This window comes from Loxodonta africana, chromosome 3 (genome assembly GCF_030014295.1).
Source record: "Loxodonta africana isolate mLoxAfr1 chromosome 3, mLoxAfr1.hap2, whole genome shotgun sequence".
NCBI lineage: Eukaryota > Metazoa > Chordata > Mammalia > Proboscidea > Elephantidae > Loxodonta > Loxodonta africana.
In genome coordinates this window covers 182,715,869-182,739,449 of record NC_087344.1, presented here as the reverse complement: position 1 = coordinate 182,739,449, position 23,581 = coordinate 182,715,869, and the positions used below count along the sequence as shown (strand labels likewise).

Here is a 23,581-nt window from a genome sequence, read left to right as displayed (position 1 = left end):
TTTAAGTGTGACTACCTGTTCTTAGACATTAAATTAATATTAAGGGCTACAGTATCTATTTTATCAACTCCAATCTACAATTTACTGATTTTAAATCAGTGATTCCAAGTGCGTGAATTGTCCTGGGACTCAGAGAACAGGGTGCCTGAGGTTGGACAGAGGAAAGGTGGGGCAGACTTCCATGGCCTGTCTTTGTCTTCAAATTAAGTCCTGGTTCCCGCCCCCAGCCCCCCCCCAGGTGTATTTTCAATTCCAGCCTAACTGCTTTACTGGGGGGCCCCTTACCTCATTCTAGTTATTGCCCCACAAAGGGTATAAAGGTCATTTCTTTCATGCCAAACTGGATGGTGGGGCTGAAGAGAGTAGAGGAAAGCACAGCTTTGTCACTAGTGTCAGGCTTTAGAGAATGGCAGATGGGATGGGGCCACCTGAGTAAAAGAGGGCTGTATTAGTTTCTTATGGCTGCTGTAACAAGTTATCACATACCTGCAGGCTTAAAACAACACATGCTTCTTCTCTTGCAGCTCTGGAGGTCAGAAGTCCAAAATGGGTTTCAACCGGGCCTCAACAAAGGTATAGACAGGGCCACACCCCTTCTGGAAGCTCTAGGAAGAATCTGTGTCCTTGTCTTTTCCAGCTTCTAGAACTACATTGTTGTACTCCTAGGATCACGGCCCATTCCTCCATCGCCAAGGCCAATAGCACAGCACCTTCAAATCTCTCTCTGCTGTGTTTTCACATCATCTTCCCCTTTGTAGACAAATCACCCTTTGCTTTCCTCTTATGATTGCATTTAGGGCCTACCTGGATAATCCAGGATAATCTTCTCATCTTAATATTCTTGATTTAATCGCATCTACAAAGACCTTTTTCTCATGTAAGGTAACATTCACTGTTTCCAGGGATTAGGACCTGGATATTTTGGGGGCTTTATTCAGCCTACCAAAGGTGCCCTCCCGGAATTCTAGGCACTCTGCTGGCATTACCCTGGCCCCGATCCATGACCCTCACTGAGGACACCAATCCATGGTTTTTCTCCACTGGCCCAGGGTTTGATCTGAGCCCCTCTCCTCCCTAACTGCCAAGAACGAAGCAAGGGAGAAACTTACTATGCCCTATTCCCTGGAGTTTATTCTCACTTGAGTCATTCATTCCCACAATCCTTCATTTAAGAAGGACAAGCTGACTACCAGTGAGGGCATTAAGTAACTTCCACAGCTTGGATTTCAGCAGCGAACAAGAGGAGCAGTCTTCAAGGATCTTACAACCTAGCGAGAAGATAAATACTAGAAAGTACTGACATTTGTGATGGCTGAGCCCTAGTGTAAGATTTGGTGTTACAAGTGGGTTAGGAGGAGGACTAGCTTTGTCTGAGGATTCAAGCCTAGATGCAGAAGCAAACAATTTTTCCATGTACTCTGGTTTTCCAGGAATCAGTATAGAGGCCATTTTTAATCCTGAAGGTGTGTGATTTGAGATACTATGGGGCAACACTTTGGGTCTGAAGTGTGTTCCACAGTCAGTATGATTCAAAACATTTTCAGAACCTGTCAGCAGGAGTGGTCCCAGTTCCTCACGAATTAAAAGCAGACTTACAACTGCCCCATCCCTTAGTTCCTGTCTTAGATTTGTCCGTATCCTGATACTCCTTTTTTTTTTTTCTCCTTGAAATAAATAAACAAAAACATTGCCAGCAGGTCAACATGTTACAGAGGAGAACTTCACAGGGTTTTCTAGGTTGTAATCTTAACAGAAGCCGATAGCCAGGTCTTTTTCCTGCAGTCACTGGGTATGTTCAAACCACCAACGCTCAGTTTAGTAGATGAGTGTAAACCGTTTGCACCACTTAGGGACCTTCTTGCTTGAAATGGAGCTTCTTAATTTCACACCTCCCTTATGGAGCCCCACCACCACCACTACCACCTCACAGCCCACCCTTTCCTTATCTGAACTGAGCCTGAGATGACAGAAGGAGATACTTCAGACTGTGGTCCCGTTATTTCTCCCAGAGCATGAAGTGACTCCAAACAGTGCACACTGTGAGAATTTCTTAGTAGCCCTGACAACCTGAGGATCCCAGGATAACAGAGTGAAGACAGAAACTTACCTGGCTGGCCTAAAATGAGGACACAATGACCTAATAAATTGCAGGATATCAGCGCTGGCATAGGAGGTGACTATCTGAGATTTAGCGAGCCTTTTGACCAAAACATATTAGTAATAACTGAACAAACAAGTAAACCAGGGCCAAACCTTCTCCTTTGCAACATATGACATGATTTTATAAAAGCAGCTGAGTCATTCTTGGGGAAGAGAGATGAGCAAGCCCAAAAATATCTCCCTGTGCTCTCATTTGAATATAATTATTCCTAGAGTTTGTCATTTAGTTTATTATTGGATTTCAGGAGCTCAGATTTGTGTTAACAATAATCCTTGGTTCATAATATATGCTCTTCATTGGTCCATGCAAGGCCCTCTTTGTTCATTTATCTATTTATCCATACAGCATTTAAATAACAAACACAAAAATCTACCACCCAAATGAAAATGAGAATTTTTATAGTAAATTAAACGTACCTATGTAGTTCTCCCTCATCCCATGTCCTTGACTGCCCCATCTGATGTAACCATGAGCCTGAATGTATTTTTCTTTGCTTCGCTTTTGCATATTTGTACCATATTTATGTGTATTCCTAAAAAGTATTATTTTTTAATTTTTTTAAGTCATATTTCTTGAGATATAATTTACATACAAAAAAATTCACCCACTTAAGTATACAATTCTATGAGCTGTTACAAATCTGTACTTTTGTGTAAAAACGAGTACAATGAAGATATAGAACATTCAATCATCTCAAAATATTCCCTTGTGCCCTTATATAGCCAACCTTTCCCTACATACTAGTCCTTGGCAACCACTGATCTGTTGTATGTCCTCATAATTTTGCCTTTTCAGAATGTCATATATTGGAATCGTATGTAGCATTTAAATTCTGGCTCCATTCACATAGAATAATGCATTTGAGATTCATTCGATGTTGTCTTATGAATCAGTAGTACAATTCTTTTTTATCGCTGAGAAGCATTCCATTGTAGAGATGTACCAGTTTGTTTATCCATTCACCAGCTGAAGAACATTTGGGTTGCTTCCAGTTTGGGACAATTAAGAATAAAACCACTATAAACATTCCCTTACAGGTTTTTCGGTGAACAAAAATTTTATTTCTCTTAGCTAAATACCTAGGAATATGCTTTCTGGGGCAAATGGTAAGCGTATGCTTCATTTTTCAAGAAATTGCTTTCTACTGTTTTCCAAAATGGCTGTACCATTCTTAGTACCATATAAGACCAGCAATGACCAAACGGTCATTGCTCTTCATCCTTTACAGTCCTGTATTGTTAGCTACTTTTTATTTTAGTCATTCTAATAGGAGTGTAGTGTCATCTCATTTTGGTTTTAATTTGCATTCCCCTTACTGACTAAGGATGCTGAATGTCTTTTCATGTGCATATATGCTATCCAAATATCTTCTTTGTTGACATGTCTGCTCAACTCTTTTGCCCATTTTTAAATCCAGTTATTTGTTTCTTTATTATTGATTTTTGAAAGATCTTTATATAGTCTGGACATAAATCCTCTATTGATGTTTTATAAATATTTTCCCCCAGTCCGTGAATTGTCTTTGCCTTTTCTTAACAGTGCCTTTCAAGGAGCAAAAGTTTTTAATTCTGAAGTCCAGTTTATCAAGACTTCTTTTTGAATTGTGCCTTTTTCGTCAGATCTAAGAAATTTTTGCCTAAATCAAAGTCACAAAGATTTTCTCCTATGTTTTCTTCTAGAATTTTTATAGTTTTACGTTTTACATTTTAATTATTGTTGTTGTTAGGTGCCATCGAGTTGACTTCAACTTACAGCAATCCCATGTAACAGGGTAGAACTGCCCCATAGAGTCTTCTTGGCTGTAATCTTTAAGTAAGCAGATTGCCAGGTCCTGCTCCCAGTAGCCACTAGGTGTGTTCGAACCACCAACCTTTCAGTTAACAGCTGAGCACTTAAATATTGTGCTGGCAGGGCTCCTTTTTCACCTATTATCCTTATTGAATTAATGTTTGTATATGGTACTAAGAATGAGTAAAGATTTGGCTTTTAGGTTTTGTTTGTTTGTTTTTTGCATATGGATATCCAATTGTTTTGGTGCTATTTTTTCAAAAGGCTATCATTTCTCCATTCAATTGTCTTTCTACCGATGTTGAAAATCAATTGATTTTATATGTTTGGGTCTATTTTTGGACTCTATATTCTTTTCCATATGTTTACCCTTGCTGCCTTCTTAATCTTAGGGGGAAAGCATTCAGCCTGTCATTACTAAATATGATACTAGCTGTAGGGCTTTTGTTGTTTGTTGGTTTTCTTTTGTTTTTTGTAGCTACTCTTTAACAGGTTGATGAGATTCCCTTTGATTCCTTTTTTGCTGAGAATTTCTATCATTAAAGTTGAAATTTTGTCAAATGCTTTTTTTCTGCACTATTGAGAGGATTAAATGGTTTTTATTTCCTTCCGTCTAATGTAAATACAGACATGTCTCAACTACTCCAAGGGTTTCCTTAGAATTGCTAGCCTGTAAGGCACAAAAAGTCACATTTTTACAAATTATGAGTACCTCTTGTAATATGTAATCTTAATACGTGCTGGTCTTTTCAGCTTGTGAGTAAAAGATGAGTTTATGATAAATATATTTGCCTAAATCACAGTAGTTGGAAATGACCAAGGGCCCAAATAGTCACAATGCATCTCCAAGTAATTTCTGGGAATCTCAAAGGAATGTGCCACATGGTCATAGAAGCCAGTCTGACAGCTCTCATCACCTCACAGTTCACCCAGTTCTCCCTCTCCTCCTCCATCTCACATCCTCAATGTCCCGCCTGCTCATAGGAATTACGCACCTCCTCTCTCCACTGAGACATTGCCATTGGGATAGGGCCAATATCTGTCCCAGATGTTCAGTTTTGGGAGCTTTTAGAGCCACAGCTCATGCAGGTCACAATGAAACAAAGCTAGTTGCAAGTAATGGTGGCAGGAATGGCCTCTCCCCCATTCAATGTCACATTTTGGCACTCAGGCCCTAACAGCCTGCTTCCAAAACGCGGCCCTTGTGCAGTTCTGTTGGCCTCTGTCTCTAATCCTTTGTCAGAATCTCACCAGGTCTCCCGTGAAATTAGTCCATCAGCTCTAGACCTTCATCATTCTAATCATAGGGCACAAGCACAAGCAAGGATACAGGATGAGCAACCAACGTTGCCCCATCACCTCTCTTGTTTCGTTTTCCCTTCAGGCCTCTCTGCAAGAAGGAAAATTCTCCCAAGGACAGGTAACCTCACTCAACAAGTAAGTAGACTCAGCACTGTGCTTCATCAGAAAATATACAAATCCAACGGTAGAAACAACAAAAAAAAATTTTTCATATATCAATCTTTAGCAGAAATTCCTTATAGTCATTTTAGAAACCAACAACCCCAAAACGCCACACTCATGGTCCCTGCCCACTATCTCCTTCCATCTCTTTCTCTTCCTCCCATTATATTTGTCCACAGCCAGGCCCTGACTTTACTCCCTCCACTCTTTTGTGCCTTCCATTGTGCTGTGTTGAGTCTCTCTTTCCTGCATTTTGTTGACATATCAGGCAGATTCCTAATGCAGTCATTTTTATGGATAATAAATACAGTCCAGTCCAATTTACTTCAGTTTGAAATTTCAGTCTTAAACCTTCTTCTTCCCCTCAATGTTGAGTAGGTTTCCTCTAAGGGACTTAAGTGGGAAGGGACATAGATATTTCTCTTCTCCTTTACCTCCTCTATATCCTTTTTCTAGGTCTTTCTGTCTCTTCTGATATCTTAAGTCCTGGGAAGGAGGAGGAGAGAAAGGAGAAGACTTTCCCTGCTTAACCTCTGAACCCTCAGTAGTCTTCTAGAGGCCTCTGTGTGATAGATCCCAAATGAGTGTTCTCTTATGAGGTGAATTTATCCGTCCAGGCCTGTAAGGGGCATCCTCACGGCAGAGTTCCCTGACATGGGAGACACACCCCATGTCTTACCTCTTTAGACACCCTCTTAAACTTCAGTGGTAAAATCTACAGCCTCACCCAGTGGGCATCTCTCTTGAGCAGAACAACTTAAACCTAAAACCTCTGATTTGGTCTCTGATTTGGGAAGCATCCATGGAGATGTAAGTGAGGAAATTACAATGCTGTTCTTCTAGAAAAATCGTCCTCTGTGGACAATTTTTCCCGAAATTCTTAGCCTTCTACTTTCATACTGCAGAGATAATAGTAGGGTTTGTTCTACAATAGCGAGCCTTGTTCCATAATTCTCTGAAGAGATATATGAGGGGCTAGGAAGGGAGAGCTCCTCACTGAACTCCTTTTTATACTAACATGTAAAGTTAGTGAGTTCCATCTCCAGGACTAAAGCAGGGACCCCTAAGACAATAAGACAAGGCCAGGGCCAGGAGGAAGGCAGACAGAAGTCCACTTAGATTTCAAGGAGAACAGGGAAAACTCTCCACTGAGAGTCTGCCAGAAACTTTGGAACTTGTCCAACCATTGTGCTTGATGTTACTCTTCCATTTTTGTTGCCTAATGGTTGTACAGTTAAGAGATAGGCTGCTAAGCAAAAGGCCAACAGTTCGAATCCATCAGCCACTACTTAGAAACCCTATGGGGCAGTTCTATTCTACCCTGTAGGATTTAATGACTCAGGGTTGCACCTATATAAACCAAAAAGAGCATTTGTACTTGCTTCTATTGAGCCGCAAGTCAAGGAGGAAAAAAAAAAATCACTTCTGCAGAGAGATCTGACCCTCCAAATTATGTTAGACCTTGTTCTTACTTGTTCCCTTTGGGAACATGCACCACAGTTGATGTCATCACTTGATGTTTTTCTCTGCTAGACTGTCCTCTCTGACAGGCTGTGTCTCATTCAATGAAGGCTGTATCCCCAGTGCTGAGCATGGTGCCTGGCCCACAACCAATGGTTTGTTTAATGTAGGAATTTGGGAATTGATGAATGAGTGAGAAAGAATTCAGGAAGAAGAGCTGGTAATGGCTGTTAAGAAGGAGGAGAATCAGGCCCAATCTTGGGTCTCTGGGAGAAAAGACAGTGGGGCGATGTCTTCGTCTTGATCATATACCAAGGTCAGGCTGGACTTTCTGGGGCTGCAGATTTGATGTCAGCACCGCTTCCATTAGGCTGCTCCCTTCTCCCTGTATTATCATCCAAACCACAACACTATTGAGTAATTACTCTGGGACAACAGTTGTAACCTAAGACTTCCCAGGTAAACCAGGAGGAAGAGTAACCCTATCCATGTGACTTTACTTACAGTTTACCACGTCCAGTAAAGTTGACCAAATTAGAAATGTGCTTTCTGCTGTTCTCTCCCTCCTCATCCTCCCACCAAATCTGGTATGATAAACAGTGGCTTTGTCATCATTCTTACTCTCTCCTTTCCAGTTCAGTATCTAGTTGTGGTACTCTCAATAAAGTGAGGAAAATGAGGCTGAGATTGACAGCATCACCTCAGGCGGGTCAAAAACCTCATTCCAGGGATAGGAGAATATAATGTCCCCAGCCATCTCCACTTACCATCCTAAGCTAACACTCCTAAGACTCAGTACAAGTTCTTCCCTCACTGCTGTTTCCTTGAAACAACTCAGGGAAACTCTAGGCACCCATATAGATGAGTTTTAACCTGAAATGAGAGAAGTGAAATTGCCTAAAGGAAAGAAGCTGGTCCTATAGGCTTTAATGTTCATAAATGAATAAGACATATTTGCTAGAAAGTGTTTCTCATTCAAAATATCACTTAATTAACTGTGTGTAATACTTTTTTTTTTAACACTTTATCAGTCTTTGGGTGCTCAATGGTTTGCACTCATCTACTAAACTAAAAGAGGTCCTGGATGGTGCAAACAGTTAATCACTGGACTAACGAGCCAAAAAGTCGGCAGTTCGAGTCCACCCAGGTTTGCCTCAGAAGAAAAGCCTGACAATCTACCTCCCAAATATTAGCCGCTGAAAACCCTATGTAGCACTGTTCCGCTCTAAACACATGGGGTTGCCATGAAGTGGAATCAACTTGATGGCAATGAGTTTGGTTCTGGCTTTTGGTACTGCTTTGTCTTCTGCTTTTTACCAGTTAGCAATAGGTCATGAACATTATTCTTTAAAAAAATACAAGTTCATGATATAGTATCACTTTAATAACACAAGTATTTAAATTATATATGGATTATTAAAATACCCTTGTAGTCCTAATTATAATTTTTATTTTATTTGAATATAGTATGATAATATAATAAATCCAAGTAGGCAAACATTTTTTGGTTTAGATGAATTCACTCAAAACAAGCCATAAAAACCAAACCCACTGCTGTCGAGTTGATTCCAACTCATAGTGACCCTATAGGGCAGGTAAAACTGCCCCATAGAGTTTCCAAGGAGTGGCTGGTGGACTTGAACTGCCAACCAAAGACAGTTTAAACTATGTACACTTTATTTGTATATCAAAACCTATCTTGGCTCTGCCCCCTGCAAGCCCAGGAACTCCATACTACACCCAGAGCCCATGAGGCCATCCAAGGGGGCTCACTTCCACCAAACAGACTCCAGTGCCATTCCCCCCATCCCTGACCCACACATCTCATACCAGGAGCTTGGGAGACAGTAGTTGATTACATCTGAAGGTCATATTTGGGGTTGCCTGGGGACTTTGTGCACATTTCATTGCCTTGATCATTTGAGGTCTGTTTCATGATTTTTTATTTGTATGTTTGTTTATCTGTCTTGTTAGACCATGAGCTCAAGAACTTCTGTCACAGTCATCCATGTTTCCAAGAAAGCACATGAGAGAGAACTTACATCAAGGCATGTGAGCTGAAAGAAGGAAGAAGGAAGGAAGGCTCCCTGTAGGTCCCGGTGGGATGTGTGTGGTCAGTCGTGGGGCTTCCTGGTTCAACCTAGTAAGCTGGACATTATGCAAGGCCCAAGAAAAGGCTGGAAGTCCTCTTTCTGAGAGTGCTCCACTATGGCACCTCCCCAGGTTGTAAAAGCACCAGCATACCCTGGCTGGGGATCACAAACCAGCACAGGATAAAAGGGCTCCTGCCCTGGGCTCCTCATCCACAGCCTCCTCAGGAACAGCTTCTCCTGCCTCCTCTGTGTCTAGTGAGTGTCCAGCAGGGGACATGACTGCAGCTGAGAATGTTCAAGTCATAGCAGAGGGGAGGGAAACAGAGAGGTCTGGAGTGGAAACGGCAGAAACAGGGCCACGGAGGCCAGCAATGGAGGAAGTGTGAGTGAGGAAGGGGTCCATAGGGAATGAGACAGGGACTCTGTACCTGCAAAAACCACAAGAGCTCAAAGCTCCCTCCCATCCTCATTAATTCATGTTCTCACATGTGCACACATGTCCTTTGACAGTCTCCAGAAAGCTTTTCTCAAGTAGGTGCATTCCCTAAGAGTTTCCAAGGAGACACAAAAAGGTGGATCCTGGGTTAGATTGACAGCACCTTTCCTGGTGGACAGCAAAGTGGGAGGCATCTTACATGCTCAAACTCACTCCAAATCAGCTTCCCTTCCCTCCTTCAGTTCTTGATTACAGAAGCAGCTGTTCTTAGAAGAGAGGGGTCTTGGAAATCATGACAGACGGACATGGGAATGTAGATTCTGAACTGACAAGTTGTTTTTGTTTTGTCCAGCGTGATTCAACTCCAGCCAAGATGTCCTGCCAGCAGAACCAGCAGCAGTGCCAGGCCCCTCCCAAGTGCCCCTTACCCAAGTGCCCCCCGAAAAGCCCTGCACAGTGCACACCCAAAGTCTCCTCTGGCTGTGCCCTCAGCTCTGGGGGCTGCCATGGCCCCAGCTCCGAGGCTGGCTGCTGCCTGAGCCACCACAGGTGCTGCAGGTCCCACCGGTGCCAGCACCAGAACTCCGACTGCAGTGACGATGGCAGTGGTCAGCAGTCCGGGGGCTCCCGCTGTGGCCACAGCTCTAGGGGCTGCTGCTGACCTGGGCAGTGTGGATGAGACAAGCAATTGTGAAGGAAACAAAGACCCAAAGTTCCAAGGACCACCCTAGCCTGAGCATCCTTTCCCAGATGTGCTTTTACAGGATGAACTGAGCAGATGTACCTGTGGAGGCTCCCAGCTCTCCCCAGAAGGCTCCTCTGGGACTTCACATTTCCTCCGCCCCCTGCACCTGTCAATGCATTTCAGGGCCAGTGTCTGGCCCTATAGAAAATAAAGCCTCTCCTTATCACCACCTGTGTATCACTTGTCGTTTCACTTTGGCCGTTCCCAGATGGCTAAATGTATACCGCTCCAACTCCCAAACCCAGCACTGCCCTACAGGGGAGGTACAGAATCCTCACTCTAAACCTAAGAAATAGAGGTTCTGTCAGATCTTTTTATGCTGGAATTGACAGGTAAGGGGAAGAGGAAGAGACTGAGGCCTGTAGCCATCAGTAACAGGAATGACTTTTCCTAGGAAACATAGGCATGGGGTGGGTTTTCACCTCGGGTTGGGTTTTCACCTCATTGTGGGATCCCCAGGCTCCTATGAGGAGCTATTTGCTTTTGCTGGGCATCCAACTAAGGAACAGCGAATATGTAGTAGACAGTGATCAGAAAATAGGCAGAATAGGCAGAGATTCTCAGCAGGTGACATTTGGCAACATCTAGAGACATTTTCGATTGTCACAACTTGGAGGAAGAGGAAGTACTACTGCACCCAGTGGGTAGATGCCAGGGATGCCACCAAACATCCCACAAAGGAAAGGACAGCCTTTCCCCCTCAAACAAGGAATTATCTGGCCCAGAATGCCATTGTTGCCAAGGTTGAGAAACCTCAGTCTAGAATAAAGAGGCAGGGGAAGGATGGGATGGCATCTGGGAGGACAAATAACTCCATCTGCTCAAGAGAAATCCAAGAGAGAGATGGAGGTGGAGAAATTAGTTAAAGCTAAGGAAGTTTTTTTTTTTTTTTTTTTTTTTAAGGAAGTTATGGATTAGGGAGAGAAGGAACTGAGAGTCCAGGAAATATGAGAATGTAAAGAGTGTGGATTACGAGACGATAAAGGAAGAGGAGAAACGAGAAGCATTACTAGGATTGTAAACTGGTATAATTGTGAGTTCAAACACTTATTAGTGTTTATCATAAGCTAAGAACTGATACTCGTTGCCGTCGAGTCGATTCCGACTCAAAGGAACCGATAAGTGACTAATATTAATTCATTTAATTTTTGAAACAGTCTATAAGGTATGTGCTCTTAATGACCACATTTTACAAATCAGGAAACTGAGATCCAGTTTCATTTTTTACCAGGACAGGAGCCACACAGCTAGTGAGTGGTGCAGACAGAGTCCACATTCTTAGCCACCTTACCACATGGCCCCCCTTTGAGACTTTTCAAGAGATCTGTGGACGTAATGAGTTTTATTTCGTAACATTGATTTTGGTCTGCTGAACTTTTTTTTTTTCCTTTTTTTTTAAGCTACGTAGTTAAGAGCCCAACCACGTGAGGCACAATATCAGTAAACATTGTTTTTAAATTTGCTGTCCCACAGCTGGGATCTAAAATGTGACATTCAGCTTCCCCCTACATGGAATCATCTCTCTAGATATGAATCTCATTCTATATGCCAGATTGTCAAAATAATGGTGTAAAGGAGCAGTCCATCAGAGCCATCTAGATGTCCCCCAGGATAAGTCAAAGGAACACCATAGGTCCTAAACTAAATTCAGATTAAAAATTGAGGGAAATCGGTGTTGAGCTGAGTATACCAAACAATGAAACAAGCCTATGTAGCATTTTGGCGTTTATTGAATAGAAGGAAAAAAAAAAAAAACTTTTTTAAGTCCTGGAAAATAGCAAACTGGCCATTTATTTTCCCTTTAACACCCAAAGTCTCAGAGTTTCTAAAATCTTTGAGATTTAATAAAGGGCACAAAAGCAGTGTGATGCCAGGCATGCTCTGATGAAGTCTGATCCACTCTCCAGCTCAACACAATTTCCTAAGGAGGAGCCACAACTGCCATGTTTGGATTCATTGCTACAAGTTTCTTGTTGCTCTAACCTGAGAAATCCTTGGGTAGAACTCCACCATGGAACAGAAACAATGTTGAGTCATGGCGAAAATATACATCACAACAATGTTCAGGAAGGGTAGACTTGGTTGTGAGGTTGGAGTTGCATGACGTGTGTGAGATCTTGCTCAGCTTCCCATGAAGGGAGACAGGTGGACCCAGAGCTACAGAACCCACAGATCTTGGCAGAACTGCTCCACATGTCCAGAAACAGAGGACCACAGGATGAAAAGTGACTGGAATTCATGGGCCACATTTGTAACTGCACATCAGCTACCAGAGAAACAGAGCTCATTCTCTGATGAACTAAAGCCTGTCATCTGCCAAGGACTGTAGAATGAGGCTTGGAGACTCAGAAACACATACCAAGTCCAAGTTCTCAGTACAAAAGTATCCAACAACTCCTACAGGTAGTGAGTTCACTCAGGAGGAAGAAGAAACAGAAACTGGACCAACCAATAAAGCTTGGACCTGAGGCACCAGGACAGTTGAAGAAAGCCAAAAGTTAGGTAATATGATGCTAATCCTAGAAGTAGACCCCAACAGGTGAGAGCTCAATGGGTTAAGAGTGCCCCAATTATCATCAGGAGATCATCCAATGCAGCCCAGAACAGAACTGTCAGTAATTCATTGATTTAAAAAAATTTTTTTGAGCACCTACTATATACAGGCACCATTGCAGGCCCTGGAGACACAATGGTGAATGAGAAAAATAAAGACACAGTTCTTGAGCTCCCATTCTAGTGGGTCCATTTGAGAAAATTCCCTAATTTGCTTGGAATGCAGAAAACCAAAACACAAGTGACCCTCTTCTAGTTGACTTCCCACACCCTTGAATTGGGGCAGCAGCAATGTAGGTTTGATAAACATAGTGAAAGATTCCAGTCTGGGAGAAACATTTAGTAACTTCTCACTTTCATACCAAAGGCAACAATCAAGTAAGAACAAGAGAGGAGTTGCTAATGGTGATGAGGAGGATGTTAGTGCACAAGTAGACCTCTATCCTTATGCCCTTCCCAGTCTCCCTCCCTCACTCTCCCCAAGGTCCCACTAGAAAAAACATGTTTCACCAGGGCCATGAAGGTGCTCTGGTGTTCTCCATGGTTATACCATATTGCACATCTCAAAGTGGGCAGCCACAATTACAAGCCTTCCTATAGCAAGACAAATAGATATATTTACTGTAGCAATGCTTTATCCAAAGCTATCATTTTAAGTTACATGTGTAATATAAAATATTTGTCCTATTCTTAAGTATTTCATAAGTATATTCTTAAGTATATTCATATTTCAGAAGGAAATACATCTCTAGTGTTATAGTAAAATGCAATAGGAAAACTTGACAGTTGACATGATGCGATTTCTACAGACATTAGTCACATCAATTGCATTATGTCACGTGTACACAATCAACACTACCACATTTATCAATTATTATTCACTTCCTATCAATTATAATTCACCTTTCACATAAATTCCCCTGGCTACCCCAGCCAAGATGAATCATTCCCTTCTGTGAACTACTCCTGAAACTCTTAGAAACAACATAGAGTGAGTTACTCACTGACCCATCTCTCATTAGATGTAGGTTAGTTTCTCATTTTCATCTCTGATTTCAACTCTAACATCTGTGGTCCATGTGCTTTCATATCATTATAGCCTCTTTTCTTTCTCAAACACCTCTACCTGAAGAAACAATGAAACAAAGCCAGGAAAATTGGATTCCATAACCAGTGCCCATAATGAACATATTATTCTAATCTCTTCTATCAGCCATGTTCAGCCCTCAGCTTCCCTCAACCGCACTTCCGCCCTGTCTTTATGGGGACCCCTCTACTTCCTGGGTTTCGTGAGTTCCTCTCAGTGGTTCCACCTGGACCAACTGCCCTTGTGCAGAGGTCAGGCTCCTCCTTCTCTGCTCCTGCTGTATGCCCACCTGCAATTCTTAAAGGCTGCTGACCTCATTTCAACCACTCACAAGTGATGACAAATGGCAACTTCTGAACACACCAAGGCAACAGGAGACTGACAACCAAGAGCTCTTGGCTAAGTCTGAGGACTCCCCACATGTCTTTATTACAGCATTCATCACCTTAGGTTATAAGTATTTGATACCCTGTCTGTCTACCCCATTAAAATATGAGCTATACAACAAGGACTGTATCTTATTCATTTATGATTCTTCATTCCCATTGGAATGCCTAATGTGCAGTGTAAGCTTGTTTGTTTAAGAAAAAAGGAAGGAAAGAAGAAATAAAAACAGGAGGGAAGGAAGAAGGGATGGAGGGAAGGATGGAAGGAAACAGGCTCACAAAAGGCTTAAAGAATAGGTATTTGGACAGTCTTGGGGCTTCCCAGATACCTTATCTTGGTAAAACTTGCCCTCTTTTCCCCCTTTCCATCCCTACCACCAAGGCCCTGCAGCCTATATATGAGTGACACAGGACTTGGTGACAGCATCCCATCCAGATCCTCACTGGACCAGTGGCACCTGTATCCTTTCCCAAGGTGGCCAGAAAGATACTCTCTGATCACTGAGCATCAGTCACTAAGGTGCCCTCCTACCCAGATAAAGGATCTTTAGTTCCAGGTTCATCACAGGCAGGTGAGGAACTGAATGTGAGATTTGGGGGTGAGGGTGGTAAGTGTTGAGAATAGAGAACAGTCAACCAGCTCCCAAATGGCAGAAACTGGTACAGCAGTCCTCCCTTTATCCATGGGGAAACCACGATAGTGTCAAACCCTACAAATACTATGACTCATACATACCTCTGATAAGTTTAATTTATAAATTAGGCACAATAAAAGATTAGCAACAATAATTAATAATAGAACAATTATAACAATATACTGTAATAAGTTATGTGAATGACAGAGCAGAACGGCATGATATTTCATCACGCTACATACTCATTTTACATTTTCTAACTGCAGTTGACCGGGGATAACTGAAACCATGAAAAATAAAATTGTGTTCTGATAAGGTGGGGGGGGAGTTACTGTACTTCCTGCTAAAGAATTTTCTGTTTATTCTGTGGACAACAGGAATGTAAACCCACAGGTAATCTTATTCTCCAACCTCCCATTCTTTTTCCTCTACCTCTTGTGATCTGATATTCTCAAACCTGGCTGTACTTAGAATCACTTGGGGAGAAATTAAAAATCCCAATGCCTTGGCTGCACTTCAGGCCAACTCAATCAGAGTCTTTGGGGGTAGAGCTCAGAGTTCAGTCTTTTTTAAAACCTTCACAGATGATTCCAATGTGCAGCCAAAGTTGGAAACCTCTAATTTAGAAGGTTCTATTTCTCACCAGAGATTTCACCCCCATCCAAAATCCTCCACCCAGCTCCCACTTCCTAGATATCTTTGGTACTTGTATGTGACCTTATGAAATAACGAAACTTCCTTCAACTCTACCTGATCACCCTGTACCTGTCTTGGCAACTCAAACCCAAACCAGACAGTGATTCTACCCATTCTTCAGCCTTTTCAGGCCCACCACTAAGCTACACTGAGTCCTGGAGCCCAGCTCAAGGCTTGCAAAAAAAAATGAAAGGGATCTGATTCCAGACCAACTTTAGTTGCTCATGGGAACTGAGGGCCTTGAGGGTGACGTGGGATTTGGAGACATAAAACTTTCCAGGGCCAATATCTTATGCAATATTTCACATCCTTGACCACAAAACCATGATTTCCTAGAGTGAATATTATTAACTACAGGAATGAATGCTTTCCTAAGCGAAGTTTTGGAAATGTAACACAACTTAAGACTAGGTATTTATTGATTGACTGACAGGGGAAGGCAAGGATTATTTCAAGAAATAATGACCAGAAACTTTCGAAACTGGATGGAAAACACTAATCTACACATCAAAGAATCACAACAAATTCCAATTAGGATAAACTCACACCTAGACAAATCATAATCGAACTGTCAAAAGACAAAGAGAGAATCTTGAAAGCGGCAAGACAGAAGCAACTCATCATGTACAACGGAGCTTCCATAAGATTAAGAAGTGATTTCTATCAGAAACCATGAAGGCCAGAAGGCAGTGGGATGACATATTCAAAGTACTCAAAGAATACTGTAAACCAAGAACTCTATATCCAACAAAACTATCCTTCAAAAATGAAGGAAAAATTAAGATATTCCCAAGTAAACAAAGTTAGATAATTCATTGTTAGTGGACCTATCAGACAAGAAATACTAAAGGGAGCCCGTCAGGGCATGAAGCAGCACTAGGCAGTAACTCATATTTATATAAAGAAATAAAGAGCATCAGTTAACTACATACGTAAATACAAAAGACACTATAAATTAAATATACTTTTTCTTTGTAACACTTTCTTCTGTATAATTTAAAAGATAACTGAATAAAACAATAATGATAAAATTGTGTTTATGGACTTATAAGATATAAAGCTGTTAACTCTGTATGGCAATATGCGCTACAAAGGCGGTGGAGAGAGAACAGAGCTACGTAGGAGCAAATTTTCTAAATCCTATTTAGAATTCATTGGTATTGATTTTAATGAGCCCACTGCCATTGAGTTAATTTTGACTCATGGTGACCCCGTGTGTGTCAGGGTAAAACTGTGCTCCATAGGGTAAAATGAATGGTAAATTTAAATGAGAAAAGTCTCCAGCTTACGTAAATAGACCGTATACAAACTTCATACATTGTCAGGTCTATTAAATGCTTCTACTTGTTGAAACTCAGCTCAACCCCCTTCTTGCCCAGAAACATCATGCCTGAGTTCCTGGGTGCCATGAGAAAATCTTATGTGCCCCATTTAGCCTAGACAGGGCCTCAGCTCTATTGCTTCATTTTTACCCATTCATCTTATTCCCAGGAGCTCACAAGGACAGCAACAGACTACATGTGGATGCCAGCATGCTTTGGGTTATGTGCAGGGTGAAGGAAGCGTGGCACCAAACACTGTGACTTAGTACTTAGGAATAGACAAATATATGTAGATGTGTGTGTGTGTGTGTGTGTGTGTGTGTGTATAATTTCGATCTATCTTTCCTGACAGATGGTGAGCTACTTGAGGACAGAAAATACCATGTTCATCCAAATATGCCTAGTATCCACCTAAGTCCGTGAGACAGAGCCTGTGCTGGGGAATGTGAGCTGAATGAATGATGCAAGGATAGTGGGATGGTCCCCAGTAGGCCTGAGTGAGAGACAAGAGGACAGTCATCAGAACTTCCTGGTTCCCTTCTGTCAGACATCTTGGAGAGTGCCCAGAGAGTTGATGGTTCTGGGACTGTGTGATGCGTCATGCTCCCCCAGTTGCGAAACCAGCAGCATACCCGGGCTGTGCATCACAAACCACCAGCACAGGATAAAAGGACTCCTGCTCTGGACTCGTCATCCACAGCCTTCAGGAACAGCCTTCTTCTGCCTCCTCTGCACCCGGTGAGTGTCTGGAAGGGGCCAGAACCTCAGCTGGGAGCATTTGGGGAAGATAAGCCCAGACCTGAAATGGAAGTATCAGGAGAAGGCCCATAGGGTGCAGCAATAAGGCAGGCGATGGTGAGGAAGGAGCTTCCTGGCACGTGTTAGGCGCAGTGGTTAAGGGGTCGGCTGCTAAACAAAAGGTCGGCAGTTTGAATCCACCAGCCGCTCCTTGGAAACCGTATGGGACAGTTCTACTCTGTCCTTTAAAGTCTCTATGAGTTGGAATCGACTCCACGGCAAGGGGTTTCCTGGGAGTTGCAAAAGCCACAGGAGCTCAGGGTTCTTCCCATTTTGTTCTGAGCACGTCGTCAGGGATGCACAGGAATCCATCTGACATCCTTGAGGAGCTTCATCCAGATGCACGTGTCCTTTCCACGTGCCCACTTCTCTCCCACAGACCCTGGTTGAGAAAGCAGCTCGATCCTGGGGAGCAAGTGTTTGACAAAACCCACAAGGGAGGAGACACTGGCCTAAAGCTTCTGTTTTCATTTGTCTCTTTTACTTTTTCCAAGGTGAAACTCCCGCCGAGATGTCTTGCCAGCAGAACCAGCAGCAGTACCAGGCCCCTCCCAAGTGCCCCTCACCCAAGTGCCCCCCGAAGAGCCCCGCACAGTGCTTGCCCAAAGTCTCCTCCGGCTGTGCCCTGACCTCCGGGGGCTGCCATGGCCCCAGCTCTGAGACTGGCTGCTGCCTGAGCCACCACAGGCACCACAAGTCCCACAGATGCCGGCGCCGGAGCTCCAACTGCAGTGATGATGGCAGTGGTCAGCAGTCCGGGGGCTCCCACTGTGGCCACAGCTCTGGGGGCTGCTGCTGACCTGGGTAGTGTGCACAAGACAAGCAATTGTAAAGGAAACAAAGACCCAAAGTTCCAAGGATCACCCCAATCTGACGCATCCTTTCCCAGACCCAGTTTCACAGGCTGAGCTGCGCGGATGTCCGTGTGGAGGGTCTTAGCCCTCCCGGGAAGTCTCCTCCTGCCTGATGCCTGGGATCTCACAGTTTCCTTCACCCCCTGTACCTGCGGATGCTTGTCAGAGCCTGTGTCTGACCCTGTGGAAAATAAAGCTTCTCCTCATCATCACCCATGTTTCAATTGTCGGTCTACTTTGTTCCCCCCTCCCCCAAGTTCTTCATGCCAGCACGACCTAACGGTGGGAACAGAACCTGGGGAAATTTGAAGTTCAGGTTCACTTCCACTTATAGAAGGGACTGGAGGGAATTTTTAGGCTGGAGTTGAGAGGAACAAAGGATAAGAGTCACACTGGTTTGGGGCCCTGCAACCCTCAGTGAAAGGAGTCACGTTTTGCGTGAAGCCCAGGGATTACAGGCAGAAAAGGAGCAGAGTAAAAAATAGAGGAAGGAGTTGTAAACTTCAGGGAGGAAGTTTAACTCAACCTACTCTGAAAATCCGGAGAGGGGGGTGAAAGGTGAGAGAGAATTATTTAAATTAAAGAGTTCTGGGGAAAGATGTGGCTGGAGTTTAGTCAATGAGATGATGGGGGTGTGTGAAATGAAAATACTAGGAAAAATTAAAGGAGAGAAAAGGAGGAAAGGAGAAGTGTTGCTGGGGTTATAAATTCGTACAATCAAAGGAACAAACACATTAATTTTTACCCCTACTACCATGACACCAACACTTTAGTCACAACCTCAACAGAGTCCCATGTTTTGTCCTAAATTGTGAAACTCAGATGTTACCAAGTTCGAAAGGATACTCCTAGACTAGATTTAAACCGGGAGTATCATCTCACTTTGGCTACCAGAAAGCCAAAAAAGCATCACAGAGCTTCAGCCAAATTGCAAATGTTGAGAGAAACTGATGTTAGGGGCTGAGTAGGAAAGAAAAAAGGAAAAAAAAATGTGTGGAGAATGTGTGGAGTTCATTGAATTAAAAAAAAAAAAAAGTTTAAAACCCTGTGGGAAGTATGAACTAGAAATTAATTTTTAATTTGGGGGATTAAAAAGACCCCAAAAAACCCTGAGAGGAGTTTAGTACCAGACATGTACCCATCAGGTTGTTATTATGTTTAAATTCTGTTTAAAATCACACAATGTGAATTGTAGCGTTTAGGCCTGGCACCAATGGAAGAGTTGTGCTGCTCGGGAGACAGCCACAAAGTAGGATGTGTGGACCCTGACACCAGGACACCTGTGCAGACCTGGAAACAGAGTGTCTGAGGTTGGACAAATCGGGAAAATTAGAATGTGCAGTCCCACAGGGGCTGTAAAAAGAGGCTCGTAGGCTCAGAAGCACCTCAAACCACCACTCCTTAAGGAAACAATAGAGCTCTTGGTGTGGTTGAAAATAATCTGAGCGAAGAGAAAAGGGAATAGGATCAACCAATAAAGTCCACGACATGGACTCCAAAGAAATCTGGGAAAGGTGGAAGTAATAAATGAAACCTATAAAAACTGATCACAAAAGGGCAGGTCCCAACAGTAGAGAGAAGATTCTCCAAACCTCATCAGGCTGACACCAGGTCCCAACCTGAACCCGTATGTGCTCAGTTCTAGGCACAGCAGATGCAGCGACGAAGCAGTGAGACAAAGTTTCTTCTCTAGAGAACTTACTTCAGATGGATCCATGGGAGACCACCTGTATTCACATGCAATGCAGAGACCGAAACACTGTGGCCCTCGGTGCAGTTGGCCTTTCACCCTTTGGAACTGGGTGGACACTTCCTCAGTTTAACAAAGCCAGAGAAGATATTCAACCTGGGCAACTAGTAAGGCTTTGAGACGGTAGCTCTGGTGACGACAAAAGGAACATCTAGTATTTGCTAGCTTCCACACCAAAAGTCAGCCGCCAAGAAAGGAAAGGAGATAAATTATTAATAACAATGGAACAGTTATAAGGACACTGGTGATGAGTGGTTAAAGCACTCAGCTGCTAACTGAAAGGTTGGTGGTTCAAATCCACCAACTGCTCCTTGGGAGAAAGATGTAGCAGTCTGCTTCTATAAAGATTTATAGCCTTGAAAACCCCCTGGGGCAGTTCTACTCTGTCTGGTAGGGTTACTACGAGTCAGATCGACTCTACAGCAGTGGGCTTATGGGGATTTATTGCTTAATGGGTACTGAGTTTCTGTTTGAGGTGATGAAAAAGTTTTGGAAATAGATAGTAGTAATGGTTGCACAGCAGTGTCACTGTAATTAATGTCACTAAATTATACACTTCAAAGTTATTAAAATCATAAAAAAAATAAAGTTTATGTTATATGTGCTTTACCACAATAGATTTTTTTAAAAAGGAAAAAAGTCTCCACTTTAGGAACTCTACAAAAATAATAATAGGACAGGGATGGTGCCCAAACAGCCCTCTGTCCTCATGCTATCTCCCTCCCTCCCAGAACCCACAAGCCACAGTGAAAAAAGCATCTTCTCACAGGTGACATGAAAGTGCTCTTTTATGCCCACAAATATTACTTATTCAATTGCCTACAAGTGGCTGGCTATAAAAAAAAAAAAATTTTGTCCCATTCTTAAATGTGATATTTCAGAGGGCAATGCATCTCTAATGTTATAATAAAATGCTGTGGAAAAATACTATACACCTTAAACATAGTTGCAATTCCCAAAGCCCTTGGTCAATCACTGCCTAACTCAGGTGTTCACAAGTATCACCATTACCAACCTCATCATCAACACCCTCATTAAGTATTACTCATCGTTCAGCTAATTTTCCGTAGCCATCCCAGCCAACTTGAAACACTCCATCCCCTAACTAATCCGGGAGCTCTTAGAATAAATATCACAGTCACTAAGATACTGACACAGTGGTCCTTAAAGGTATGTTAATTTACTAATCATGTCACACAGCTTTTATAGATTTCTTGTCCTCGTCTCTGATTTTACTCTTCACATCACTGGTCTAGTGTGCCTCTATTGCTTTATAGCTTCTTCTGCTTGCCCCCCACCCCAGGAACCAGCTGTTAACTGAAGAAGCAGTGATTCAAACTCAGGAAATTCTGACCCCCAAAATAGATGTTTTTATCAAGCACATTATCCTGTCCCTTCCACATTGTCTTAGATCCCTCCAGCTCCCGCCCCATCCCCCATTCTCCCCATAGAACCTCGTTATCTCCCTCCTGACAACCTCTCTGCTGACCCCTAAGTTTTATGAGCTCCTCTTGATATTGCCACCTGGGATGGCTGCCATGGGCAGGTCAAGGCTCCACATCTCTGCTCCTGCCACTTGTCCAAGTACTGTTCTCACAGGCCAGTGACCTCATTGCATCTATCATTCCCAAGTGATAGCAGGTGACAACATCTATGCACACCCTCCTCCTCAGAGTAACTGCAGGCAAAAGGAAGCAGACACCCAAAGCTCTGACCTCAGGCTAGATGACTTCCCACGCATGCACATTACAGCTCTCCCATCCTTGGATCATGCTTATTTTAATACTGGTCTATCTGCCCCGCTACACTGGGAGCTACCCAAGAATAGAGACCAAGTCTTGTTCATTTCTGAGCCTCCTGTGTGCAGCAGAATGCAAGATACATCCTATCAGTGCAACACATGCTGTTTGAATAGAGTGAATGGGTGAATGAATGAGTGAACAAATGGATGAAAACATTTAAATGGCAGGACTAAAGGCAACTTGAAATAAGTCATGGCATCACTCTGCTCTTATGTAGATGAGCTGCTAGGTAGAAAATTGCACTCCCTTATAATGAATATAATTAATTGTCATTGAAAACTTCAATTTTATTTAAATATAGAAAAAGTTTGATTATATTCTTGACTGATTTATCTTGAAAAACATATGGTAAAATATATTTATTTTAATATTAGAGATGAATGTCATGAGAAATTAAAAACAAATGTCACAGAGAAAATGGCATTTAGTTTATATCAATTCACTGTAGACAAAACATAGGCAATGTCACATCTGTTCCATTGATGAGATGCACCCAACACTACCATCAATCTCATTGCACTCAACAAAAGCACCTTCATCAAACACATGAATTATCATTCATGTTTGACAGACCTTCCTTAACTAGTCCAATTAGAAGGATCACTCTTGCCTATGAATTTTTAGAGAGCCCTGGGTGTACCATGGTTAAATGATTGACTGCTAACCTAAAGGCCTGTAGTTTGAACCCACCAGCTGCTCAGCAGGAGAAAGATGTGGCAGTCTGCTTCTGCAAAGGTTACAGCCTTAGAAACAATTTGGGGCAGATCTACTCTGACCTACAGGGTCACTATGAGTTGGAATCAACTCAGCAGCAAGGGGTTTGGTGTTTTTAGTTTGTTTTTGTTTTAATGACGGTCTTGGGATCTTGATAGAGATAGCATGCCTTTTTTAATATGCTAATTTTATTCTTGTCTCTTCAATCATTATAGTTTCCTTCTCTACATTTGCCCTTCAGTCAAGTACCAATTTGTCTCATGAGGTTTTTCTCAGGGTCTGCACCTCCCCTGGCTTCACCCTTTCCATCCATTTCCTACACATTGCATTGTGGAGGCTCAGTGGGCTCGACCCAGCCACCACCCCCAAGAGCAAGAGTTGATCACATCTGCATACGTAGTCTTCCTAAGGGAACATGAACGAAAAAAGGACCGACATCCAAAGGACTAAGGACTTTTGTAGTTAATCACTTCTATTACAGCATTTATCACATGGGAGCAGTCTCTTTATTTACTTTGTCTGTCTGTCCAGTTAGTTAATCACTCTAGATCAGGTTATGTGTCATATTCAACTCTATATCTCCATACCTCCACTGTAAAGTACGGGACATGGCCTCTGTTCAGGACGTATGTACACCTAAGTGGAAGGTATTTGAACAAGTACGAGGGCTTTCTGGTTCCCAATTGTCAAATGTATTGTCATGTGCTCAGAAAGATGCTGAAGGCCTGGATCCAGGGATTTTAGGTGCTGTTATCTTCCTCCTGGTTGTTAAAGCAGCAGCGTACTCAGGCCGTGCATCACCAATCAGGAGCTCCTCAGTCCATAGCCTACTCAGA

The 23,581-nt window shown here is 42.7% G+C and overlaps 2 protein-coding genes across 2 annotated transcripts; both read left to right on the top strand.

Annotated features, from left to right (window-relative positions):
- Window positions 1–8,778: 8,778 nt before the first annotated feature.
- On the top strand, window positions 8,779–10,064 carry LOC100663228 (late cornified envelope protein 3C-like). Its single transcript, XM_003409447.2, has one exon. The coding sequence runs from the start codon at window positions 9,696–9,698 to the stop codon at window positions 10,062–10,064; it is 369 nt and encodes a 122-aa protein (XP_003409495.2). The 5' UTR covers window positions 8,779–9,695.
- An 8,072-nt stretch (window positions 10,065–18,136) lies between these two features.
- On the top strand, window positions 18,137–18,424 carry LOC100663512 (late cornified envelope protein 3C-like). The gene has a single exon (XM_064283168.1). The coding sequence runs from the start codon at window positions 18,137–18,139 to the stop codon at window positions 18,422–18,424; it is 288 nt and encodes a 95-aa protein (XP_064139238.1).
- The last annotated feature ends 5,157 nt before the right edge of the window (window positions 18,425–23,581 follow it).